The 12,726-nt window shown below is 39.0% G+C and overlaps 1 protein-coding gene across 1 annotated transcript in view; it reads right to left on the bottom strand.

Moving 5' to 3' along the window:
- Window positions 1-12,726, bottom strand: part of LOC146318045 (contactin-associated protein-like 4) — a 136,805-nt gene that overhangs the window by 16,629 nt on the left and 107,450 nt on the right. Inside the window, exons 17-18 of the mRNA XM_084732150.1 lie at window positions 12,008-12,226; window positions 1,944-2,183 (exon numbers count right to left, since the gene is read on the bottom strand). Coding sequence (XP_084588276.1) covers window positions 1,944-2,183; window positions 12,008-12,226 — 459 coding nt within the window. The remainder of the gene's footprint in view (window positions 1-1,943; window positions 2,184-12,007; window positions 12,227-12,726) is intronic.

Below are 12,726 nucleotides of genomic sequence, written 5' to 3'. Positions count from 1 at the left end.
AATAACCTTTGACGTCATATGGTAGTTAAGTATTTCTTGATGACTCTCCGATGCAATAAACACAGCAAAAGGTTATCTGAAATAATATAGATCCTCAGTCTTTAGACAACAGCTGATAAACACCTACACATGGAGGTCATCATTAGTCACTTTCTCATCATTTTTATTGGTATTTCCATATTAGCTTGAAGGGATTCATCATATTATAACAGCCTCTATGCCCTGAAAGAGTCATCTAGAAGTCATCTTAACTGAGACAGAAGTTTAAGACCCTGCTAAGTAAACGTCTTACTTTTCTTCTAAAGGAACCACAAGCTGACATCAAGACATCAAAACAGCTTCAAGCTGGGCTGTTAAGCTATACAGTATGAATAAACTACAGTAAATGTAAAGGAGAAGGAGGGAATGGAGGCATTAAGTGACACTATGCAGCATATTATAATGTTTCAGACAGGCGCGACTTAAAGAATGCTCCACCCAAAATCCACCTTTTGAATATCAAATACTTCATCATCTTTAGGCTTTATAAAGTCCCTTTCACTGCACAAAGCATGTGCTTTTGTCTTTCAAGTTCTTAAAGCACTTTCACACCATTATCCACTTCTCTGCTGTTCATCCATAAGTGCAGTATGTCTACATGCATGTTTGCCAAAAATATGGCTAAATACATTCAGTAACAAACTTCATGTAAGATCACACTGAGTCTAACGTTAGTGCCTGTGAGCTGATCAGTAACAACCAAAAATTACCTAGCAGATTTAGTTCTTCCCACCATGAACTCTTTTCATTAACTGAGACTGTACTGCTGCCACTCCAGATAAAGGCAGATGAAGCTGCTTGACACCAGAAAACTTGAAAAGGGATATTCAGAAAGCAGACCAACATGCAAGAGTAAGTGCTAAGTGCCAGGAAATGCAACAAAAATAAATTAAGCAGAAGTAAAAAGGTAAGAAAACACTAATGCAAGCAGCAGCCTCACAGCAAGCTAGAAATTCTCCCTCCTTATTCAGTGAATGGCATTTTACCTTCTTAGCCTCACCTAACTGAAAACTACTTGTTGCCTGGGTAAGTATTGTGAGCTAAACAAGCATCATAATCACACAAAACAATTAACAAAACATGGAGGTAAATTTTTATGCATTACTATTTTACCCATCTTCGTATATCAGGCGCTCCCTGCTAAGACAACACAGTGACCCAAACCTGTTTTCACTATTCCTGATTCAACAGCTTATCTACTCCGACATCCCAGAGAGAACAACAACAAAACCACACACACACACATAATCCTATGAAAAAAACAAAACAAATTAAACAGCTTTTGTTGTTGATATAACCTCACTGATAATTCACTGAATAATGTGAATCATTGGACTGCAATGAATAATTAGGCAAACTCAAAAAAAACAAAAAAAAAACACTGTGTATGTTGGGGAACAGGGCAGTGACAACCTTTTCACATAGATTATTTTAAAATCTACTAATCAATATATATTTACATTAAAATGAACTGATATTAATACCCACCAACCTCCAGGGACTTATTACAAACCCTGCGCCTTTTTAGTCTCTTTCAACTCGTTGTTTTGGTGTTAATGCACATTTACCGTTTTGTTCTGTCTCCTGTTTTCAGCAGCATCAGATGCTTTATGCAAACAAGCACTGATAAACCAACTATGTGTCAACTTTAAAGGACCAGAAAGCAGACAAAAGCAAAAGCAAAGCTAGCTGGTGAGGAAGGTCAACCACCTAGCTGGTGGAGACCATAAAAGAGATAAAAGTGAAGAGCTATTTGTCTGTTAGCTTATTATGAAGTGGTAAAATATAATTAATCCATCTTAAACTGCCTGGAAAATGATAATAAGGTGTTGGTAGAGTCACTAACTTCACCAGCCACAGTTAAGCTTCACTTATGTGTGTTGAGTGTGTTTATGTGTGTGTACCTGTATGGCAGAAGACTCCAGTGTATGCCGACAGGCCGCAGTCACAGTGGAAGCCGTTGGTTCTCTCCACACAGCGGCCCTGGTTCTGGCAGAACGAGCCGTAGCTGCTGCAGTGACCCGGGCAGCCGGGTTGAACTCCAGGTGTGATCCTCGCCCTCTCCTCCAGGTCCAGGGTGACGCCGTTCAGCTGCAGAGAGCGAATACAACCCCGGAAGCCCTTCTGCCTGGACGCTGTGCCTCCTGAAAAAAACATGACATTACATTTACATTTTCATTATTCTGTGGTGTCAGATATCCCTGTCTACATCTAAGGATCTACTGCAACACACCAGTGTGCTCTGTCCTCTTTGTCCCAGCCTCTCATTCATTTCTTTGTGTCGACAAGTCTGTATGTTTTCTTTCTGTCTAGCTTTTCATTTCTCCTCCTCCTGTCATCCGCAGCAGATCCACATGTCGCCTCTGCTCCCCCAGAAGCTCCAAACTGTCAACACTGCTCTTATGAAATGACACAACAATGAAACAGCGATGAGGCAACGAGCTAGAGGTGGAAAACTGAATTGGGGACAGAACTTTCATCAGCTGTCCGTCTGCCTAATGTCATGCTGGCTGCTCACGAGCAGTAGCAGAGGGGATGTTCAGGTCCTGTACTTAAGTAAAAGTACTAACACCACACTGTAAAAATATCTGATTACAAGTGAAAGTCCTGCATCGAAATTGGTACTTAAACACACAGTGTGTTCAGTTCAGCTGGTCTTATAAACCAGTAACAGAGGAAGTGAGGAATGAAGTAGCGGAGATCGTGGGGTTGTTAAACAACCACTACTGCTGACGAAAATCAATATGTACGTTTTATTCATGCTATGTTTAGTCATGTTTGTTGACATATTCCGTGAATCCCCAGAAGTTATTGCAGCAGGCAACCAAATTAATGCACCTACTTGAATAAAATCCACTTCAAATAATGCAGTTACAGAGCTCAACAAAATATATCGGTGTAGTCATTTCTAGCCATTTTAATTCTGAAATGTTACATATTATACATTTAAGTAAAATTATGTTATTGTAATCATAAAAATGTCCTAGTAGTAGTATTAAAAGTAAATGCAGTCAATGCAGAAAGACCTAAAAAAAAAACCCATTATGTTAAAAAAAATGAATTAAAATTGAAAAAAAAGTTAAATTGTACATTTGCATTTTGTCCGACTTCTTGATTCATCCTTTTGGCTGTGTGTGTATATATTTTTGGGTAGTTAAATTTATAACGCCCCCTTCCTGCTCAGTATGTAATATATGAAAATAAAGGCTGTGATGATAAATAATTGAAACAAAAGGGCTAAAGTAATGATGGAAATGCAACTATACCAGGAGGGGAAGCCAGATCTTATTAAATTGTGACTCCTTTTTTTCAGAAAGAAATAATTCTACAGCTTTAAGAAAACATGGTTGATCACTTATTTACCTTTCCACTCCATAAGTGACTAATTGGTTATCTATCTGTCTAATAGGACATGCTGCATATATTCCCTTTATTCTTCACTACTTCAGCTATAGGAGATCTAACTGTATTCAACATTGCATATTCTCTCTGAGGTGCAGCATGGTCACTTATTATTCCCACAGTTCAGACATGAAAACCTTGTAATTCTGCAAAGATCACAGATTGAAACTCTCATTATGCTCAGAGCACAAACTTGGCAGCTCTTTGCTCTGAGAGTTTGAAGCTGACAACTTCCTATTGTTCAGCAGCAGCAGCAGCTTTTCGCACCAATAAATCACTGAGCTCCTCTAGGCTCACAGGATATGCTGCAACATTTCCTCTGACAAAACACAATAAAAAGTTTTTTTTTTTTACCCCTATTAACTCAGCTGAAAATTATTCAACATTAAGGTATTAAGAAGAAACTGTAAATGACTATAATACCAGCATGACAAACTGTCCACCCTCATATGCACAATATTCATTAATGACCTTACTTGATTATGGCACTGCTTGCACTTTGTATGCAAATGCCTTTTGTGTGTTCATCACTGTCAGCAAGTGTAACCCAGTTATTATAGCTAGTTTTCTGCATAATAATGCCTTGAGACATATGGCTGTTACACATTCACTGCTCCTGGTACAGGTGCAGCTTTGCCAAGAAATCCTGTGTTCAACAAGAGCCAGAGCTGCAACAGTTCTGTGAATTCTGTGTTGTGATTCTGGTGTGATCAAAAACCTTGAGACTTTCAGATTATTCACACTATCAAGTCTGACTCTGAAAGTGCAGCTACCATCTCTGACTGGCTTGTGACTAGATCTTAAAGGAAATCTCTGGCCTCATGGGACTGACATGTCAAATGAAGAAATTATCAGAGTTTAACACAAGCACAAGGTACTGCATGGCAGAGCCTACTTCAAAAAAGCGCAGGCATACGCAGTGTCGTGGAGTAACTATGTAAATTACATACTTGATTAAATTACAAAATAAATGTAATTGTATTCTCTGTAATCTCAGGTTTAAAGACAGTAATTGAAAAAAATATTAACTCAAGTAAACACTGGTTCAGCTAGACATTAGCACCTAATATATAAGATAAATTATAGATAGCTGGTTGGATGTTACTGTAATTCTCTATGGGGGTCATAGTTGACTACTCTCCTTAGATTTCCTAAGTAAGTGGGCTTGTATTTTTTATTTTTAGTCAAAGAAAAAAGTGATTCAGCGGAAGAGTTTCATTCCCATACGTGCCCTGGAACTGCCAGTTACCTACACCGTCTTTGCAGAAATTTCTTGAGACCAAAAAGAATTCCTTTCAACTCCGTAGCAATAACAGAGGGAAGCTTCTCCATTGCCGGCAAGGTTAACATGGAAGTATGTGAAAAAGCTGTGATTCCAGCAGGGACCAGAGACAGATCTCTGAGGACCACCACCTCTGATCAAAGCAACAAAACAGCAGCAGAGAAAGGTTATTAGAGAACAAACCTTCCGAACAGGGAGGCTACAAGAGCGGTGAGGGTTTAAACCACGCATCCTGCTGTTCTTCAGCTCCAACATGGATTACACTCTCACCACATCAAATGCAGACACTGCTTACGGGAAACACTTTTTTAAAAAAAGCATAATGAGGGATTTGTGACATGGAGATCAAAGAAAACATCAAAGAATTCAAACGTGGATAAATTCCACCTCTAACCATGGAGCAAAGCTATCAGTGGACCCTTCAAGAAAATTTCAGCCTTGTATCAAACAGAACAACCTCTAATGTCTCAACATGAGAGCTGGGCTTTAGCACATTAGAACACATGAGGGTGGAAAACAATTAATTAAATGGAAATCAAAGTGATCATCAAAGGTGTTGCATGTGCAGGCCTCAGCACTAAGCTTAGAAAGAAAAATATAGAAAGAACTAAGGAGCTTTGTGAGATTCAACACGTCCGACAATACAGCTTCAGCTTGGAGAAGAAGATTAAAGTCTCAACACGAAATCAGTCTGATAATACAGATAAAACAGTACCGGAAGATCCAAGTTGTGGAGTGTGTGAGATAGAGATCAAACCAAACCTCAAAGACAGTGTGTGTACAGTATAGTGTAGTTTGCTCATGCTGCACAGAGGAAAAGAACATATCTGTACATCAGTATGAATAACATGACAGTTCCAGTCTAGATATGACGTCTGTCCCTCTGTAATATGAAGGATTTATGAAGTTGAAATCAAAAGATGCTTCTAAGGAAGGATACCTATATTTGGCTTCAAAAAACAAAAACCAAGGAGTTCTCAATCTTTTTTGCACCCAGTCCATTTTTAAATTGACATTGTCATTGTGAACCCGTGATAATTACTGAGCATAACTGTACTGCACACCCCATCAGTAAGATAGAGTTCAACAGGTTTGCATGCACGTTCAAAAATCATGCAAGTTTTGGTTCAGGAAGGATATCATCTAGCCTGGGAAGCAGACCACTGACATGTGAGACAACAAGCAGCGTGAAGTGACAAACAACAAACACTGTCAATTGAGTGCCAATTAAAAAAAAAAAAAAAAAACAGGTCAGCTCACTGGTATGATTTTTTTTTTTAAGTCAGATTAATATCACAGGGTGAGGGGCTCGAACATCCAGAGGGAACTGGGAACAGAATTGCTCCACTTTCGCACTGAAAGGAGCCAGCTGAGGTGGAGAAGCTGGATAGAGTTGCTGAGGAGAGGGACCCACACTTAACCTGCTGTCACTGCAACCAGACCACGGATGAAGAGATGAAAATGGACGGATGGTTAGACATCTTTCAGAACACCGTTGTGTGTAAACGGTGCAAGAACACCTTCCAGGCCAAGATCAGTAATACAACTTATTCTATCCTGTGTGCCACTTCCACCCTTTGGAGTACACAACATGATATGAAACGTCACTCTCATGACAGACTTCTCAGCCATATTACATAATTAGTTTTCAATTTTTGTTGCAAAATCATATGGCGTCCTTGTGGCCTGGAAGCAAACGCTCCAACTGCTGGTCCTGGTCCGTGCTTCAAGGTTTGAAAACCTCTTTTGTATAGAACACAGTTTTACCACTTTTCCCTAAACTCTTTCCATTTAATGTCAGTTCTTCTATCATATGTAGGATTTGTGATTTGTGAAATCAAAACATACCTTGACACAGCAAATAAACAATGTAACTACACTAACTTTTGTTTTATGAAACTGAATAGACGATTAAAAGAAAAAACATCAACACAGTTCACCAGCTAACCTTGACTTCTCAGTATGCTGCTTTCATTACACTATATTACAGGATGAGCTGCCACTGCGTTTCAAGGGATATGTGAAGCAAAGATCAAAGGAATCCCCAAAATCCTCATACAGGAGGGTGCTTTGACTACACACAGTGGCACACGGGAATAAACTGTGTGTTGAGCCCATCATTTGGTTGTCAGCAATGCAGCACAAATGTACAAAGGCTTAACTATCCAAAGAAAGCAAAATAATTGCTTAGAAACCTTCAGAAAAGGAAGTGATTTCTGCATTCATTGCTGAGCTCACCCAAAAGCGCTGCGTATGGATTTTCAGCACCTACAATACAAACAGCAATAAAGGAATTGGAAAAGGAACAATGCTGTAGATTATAAATCCATGCAAGGCAATAACACGGCTTATTAATCAAAACGATGGACTTCACTGCCTTATAAACCAAGGCAGGATTATGGCTCGTAAATACAGTGTACATAGAAATGTGGCTCATGAATTTATACAAACCAACACAGCGGCTTATAATTCAAACAATGGAAACAGTTTGCTTTACAAATCAAGACTCATATACACAATGCATGTGCTAAGATGGTTTATGAATTTAAACAAGCCAATGCTGAGACTTGTGAATCCAAATATCTCAATATTTTCTCTTACCGCATGTCTACAGGGAGGGATTGTGTGCTCATGAATACACCACACACAGTAAGATATTGTATATGTACATAGTAATGCTGCTGAGCAAACAGTCCCCCAAACACAGAAATGAAAATATATGCTTAAACACATCATGATTTTGTACTAGATATATCTCTGCCTGTGAAAACAGTTCAATATCTTCCAGTTTAAGAGGACTACCTGAGTGACATCATCCACCACAAGTGCCTCGCCTTGGGTTTAGAAACTGACAAAGCTGCTGTTACAAAATGCTGGAGTTGAGTTTGAAGAAAATGAGCGTTATCCTGTCAGGGAGGGCCAAATGAAACCAGACACTAGTCTACAGTCATACTTGTGGCGCTGTGAGGCTGTAAGGTGGTGTTCTAAGATAAACGCTTCCATCAGCGTGCTAAAAGTTGAAAGCTTTTATCTAAAAGCTGTAAATAAAGCTTTATGTCCAGATATGCTAAAATCAAAGTTAAAGTTCAGAAAAGAACAAAACTGTAATACTAAAAAACTAATCTGCTTCATCAGGAGTGTGTGTGTGTGGCTTGATCATATTTGACTGGCAGCAGCTTATTGCTTCATTCTGACTTGTGCTTAAAAGTAAATTGCATCATCATTTTGACCAATCAGCCTCAGAAATCTCTTGTGTGAAATAATTTGTAAGAGTATAACATTCTTAAACACATACTAGTATTTTCCAAAAAACTATGTATAGACTCATATAAAATATCCCTCTAAATCATCGCTTATGATCCACTAGAAGTGTGAGGTGCTGCCTGTAGTTTCTTATTTTCTCATATTAAGCTGTGCTCAGGACTTTCCTGGGCTTCTGCCTGTTTGGCAGTGGTGCATATACACCCAGCCAAAGTATCGTGCAGGTTGTGAGGTTGGGACTGACCGTGAGAGCTGCAGAAAGAGTTTTACACATACGCACCCACACAGGCAGAGTAGACCAGGGATCACCTCAGCTGTATTTACACAAAATCCAGCACTGTGTGGAGGTGTGGGCATATTTGCTTGTATTTTAGAAACAAAAAAATCAGAGGAATGATGTTTTATTTCTCTAATTCACTGTATTGCTCTGGTTAATGTCAGTCCCACGCTTACTTCACTAGTGTATTTCCACCTGTGTATAATCACCTGAAAATAACAATCTGTGTATTTTAGTCACCTTAGAATGACCCAATCATATCTATAGAGGGTGCGGATCCTTTTCCACAGGGGCCACCATGTTGCACCGCCATATTTCTACAGTGTCCCAGAATGGACAAACCAAACAGTCAGAGAGTCTCACACCTACGGTACTCTCTCCTACATGCTTGGAAGGAGAGACTGGGACGAGGTGTTTGCAATCTCCACGCTCACGCTGGATGCCACTAAATCATGCACACAGGTCCTTTAAGGTGCTGATTCAGAAAACACTGCTTTTAATTAATCAGTGAAACTAATTTTTAATTAAAAATATAATAATTTGTATAATGCACTTTTACTTTTGATTCTTGCAGGAGAACATATCAAATTGTGGTATTGCAACTTTTAGTGATGTAAGTACAGGGTGTGTACAGTTTTCTTCACCACTGTGTTGTCTAAAGTGTGTGTTTAAAAGTATGTAAATATTTATGAGTGGCCTAATTTGCAATTAAATTACAAATTGCAGGAAAACCAGGGTTGCTGGTGCTTCTTAATTATTCTACATGGCCACTCACACAGTGTACTGCTGCCTTATTTTCAGATTTCAAGCAATTAGTTGATGCCGAGCAGGTGCATTCAGTGTCTCAACAGAACATAGCAGCGCCACAAAACAAGGTAGCAGTTATGGGAATCAAACCTGTGACTTCCTTTAGGTTTCTCCAAACAGCTAGACTTTGGTGAATCAATGCTCCTCTAAAAACAGGACGAAGATTGTACTACAAACATCCATGACCAAACCATTCTGCAAATAAATATTAGCAAATTTCCATTACAACACATAAATCCATAATTCTAGAGCTGTCCTGATAATTCAGAGGTAAACATATACTGGTTTAGGCTGATGGTGGCGACCTCAGAGTGGATTATCGGCTTAACACATTCACCCAATCAATATTCACCTTGATTTCCCTCCTGCTGCTGCTGCTGCCTTCATCCAATCTCATCAGTGTTTGTTGGTTTGTTTTCCCTCCACAGTGTGTGTTTACTGATATGAAGTGACATACATAATATTTGCAGGATGATAAAACCTGATAATAAACGATGGATGTTTTTTCTCCTGCTGGTCTACAGATGGAGTGAGAGGTCGAACAGAGAATTTGAATTGAACTGATGAGGTTAAAATAAACAGGGCTGCAGTATTGATGAAGCTTCTATTAGAGATGGTTAATTACATGACCGCCTAATGAATCACTCACAGGTTCAGATTCATTTACAGATTATTTAAAGAGCCTCGCGCCAGGAAATCAAATCACACACCACACTATATATTAGTGCTCCCTGATGCATGCTTTGTTTATTAAACGTGATTATTGTTCAGTGGTCAGAAACCATCGACTCAGCACTTTCATATTCAGTAGTGCTGATTTGGCTGATAACAGTTTAGCAAATTTAAGCTAAATATTTATTTTTCCTTTAGGAGTATGTAAGAGTCTAGAGGAAGACATCACATCTAGTAACCATACCAGTCTAGTTTGCACTGTAGGACTGTGGATAAAGAGCAAGCAGAGGCTTTATTGACCAGACGTGCAGAATCAGCATCTTTTACATCCAATACTGCTGATCAAACAACAGGATTCAGCCAACAGATTAACATATGTGAAAAAAGAGAGAATATTTCTAGCACTTTTCTGCAGATACAAGTCTGAAGGATTGCATCCTCTACTATGTGCATTACTTCCCTGGCAGGAAGACGTACAGTGTCAGACCTCCTATTGATAAATGTGTCAAATTGGCATCTTCCATTTTTAGCTCTGCTTGGTGGCATTTAGTCAATAACAGCTTAGCATGTGTGAAACTGCTGTGATTTTCAAAGCATAAGAGTTGGACTTTCTACCTTTCCTCTTCTGTGAAGCCTTAAGCCTGAAATTACCACACAGAAGTGTAACTAAAATATCAAATAGGTGAATACTCTAGAGGTAGATTTTATACTGGTATTAAATTTGAAAGTGGTTAGGGCAGAAGCCCCTGAATTTTTGTGAGCGAAGTCTTTGTCCTTTTATCTGGACAGTGGGATCAATTGAATATTATGTTGTATCATTTTACCCTTCAAAAGAAATGTATATATGTATTACTATTTTGGGGAGTTTGTAACACATTAGTAACACAACACAATAACATGAAGTAATATTACACATTATTAAAAGGATTTTGGTAGTAATACTACATTCACTATGTCAAGCAACATGTTACTACCCAAAATCCTTCACACCCTGCAACATTCATGCAGGGGTATGAAGGAGTGGGAGGACTTATGTTGCTCAGCCCAGCAGTAGGCATGATGGGATATGTGGGCAGTCACTAGACTTGCTTTCAGCAAACTTGGTGTGAAAGGGATGTCTAGGCTATTTAATCATTCTATATAATCACGCTATTGTTAATATAAGAAGGCAATTTTAATACAAAGTGGTAAACACTGCGTGTGAACGCATGAGGAACCAGATCTGCACTCTAGAGAAGAGCGTTTATTATGCTATAAAATACCACTGGATTTATAATGAACTGCAATAAACTTGAGATTTGATTACCTGCTATGAAGTGTGTAATCGATCAATTACCTTCCTCCATTTTATAATGCCTTGTCGCACTCCCACTTTTTTGGTGAAAGTAATGCAAAAGCAATGTAATCAGTAATGCATTACTCCACACAGACAACACTTTTATAAAGTGACTTATTACTTTCAAATGGAAGTAACCAGTAATATGTCATATATTGCATTTTAAAATAACTTGATCACTGCATGTACTGTACTTTTTTCCTGCAAATTTAAGTATTTTAATCATTGACAATGTATCTGGCGAATCACATTATAATTGTTAATTGTATGCATTTTTCTGCCTGACTGCTAAACTGTGACATCAGCAGGATATAATCACTTTTTTGACTATAAGCGATACACATTCTCCTTTGTCACATTTGGCCATGTGCCTGATGAGCTTTCTGTAAAATTAAAACATTGCTTTTTTTCAGGCCAATAAAGTTTTCAGAGTTTTAGTTCAGTGTGTGAATTCTGTCCTGCATCTGTTATCCTGCACCTGGTCATGACTAAGTATAGGACATCATGTGCAAACAAAGTACCTTCCTGCAAAGCAAAACAAAATAAAAACTGTGACAGTCAGAGCTCTATTAAAGCTGGGACATTCTACTAATTGGTATTCACCTGAACTTGACCTCATTGTTATGCATAAAACGTGCGTAACAGCAGTGCTGCTGCCTGAATTGCTGATGCATCACCCACAAATACACCAATAATGAGGACATATAACAAAGGAACATCTGTCACAAGAGAACACTTATCAGCATGGACAGAAAAACACTTCATAAATTGGAGACCTGGACATCAAATAAGATACTGCGCAAAATATACTGTATACTGCCTGTACCCCAAAGAAGTGCCTGTGTGTGTGTGGGACAGATATTAGAAGACATATGCTCCAGTGCTGCTGCTAATGAGGGAACTGTTCACTGTCTGTATCGCACCCCTTTACCTATGAACAGCTGGCTGTTGAGCTGCAGGTGGAAGTGTCCGTCAGCAGGAGCCTCCTGTGTGGCGGCAGGAAGTTCATCCAATCGAAGCGACGCTTCCTTGACGTTCCGCTCGGCTCGGACTCGATGCCACCGGTTGTCGTTCAGCGGCACGCTCGACTCCACGCGGACCTCCAGCGGCCCGTTACCAACATCGAAGGAGAAGACCACCTGAGTGGAGGCTGATGGTCGGGAGAAGAAATGGAGACAAGTGAGACGTGAGAAGGGGGAGTCAGTGATGAAGGTATGAGAAAGAAGACAAAAAGATCCAAAAAGATTGCCATATAGTAGATTGCCATTTTTAACAAAGATAAACATTAAATTAAACAACACACTGAGATACATGTTGTTTTTTCAGAAGAAATGTTCAATGAAGTCACCTCATGCTATTAATTCAATCTTCTAACAATCATCTAGCATCTTGCTAACAATGTTTAATACTAAAGTCAGTGTGTCTTATACGCATTTCCTCTAACTACCATTACTAGAACAGTATTGAAGTCATTGACATATTTCTTCCATCTTCCCTTATAATACCCTCAACTGACTCTGTAAGTGAGGCCAATAATTGTGGCGTTTCTACTGAAATGAATCAATTTTTATCTGAAATCTCACTGTTGCAAATGTAATTTATTAGCAGCTGTCATGTTTGCTTGCCCCCCCAACTGCTTCAACCAGGCTC

The sequence above is a fragment of the Lutjanus erythropterus genome, chromosome 12, assembly GCF_056507025.1.
Source record: "Lutjanus erythropterus isolate fLutEry1 chromosome 12, fLutEry1.hap2, whole genome shotgun sequence".
NCBI classification, from domain to species: domain Eukaryota; kingdom Metazoa; phylum Chordata; class Actinopteri; order Lutjaniformes; family Lutjanidae; genus Lutjanus; species Lutjanus erythropterus.
This window is presented reverse-complemented; position numbering and strand designations above follow the sequence as displayed.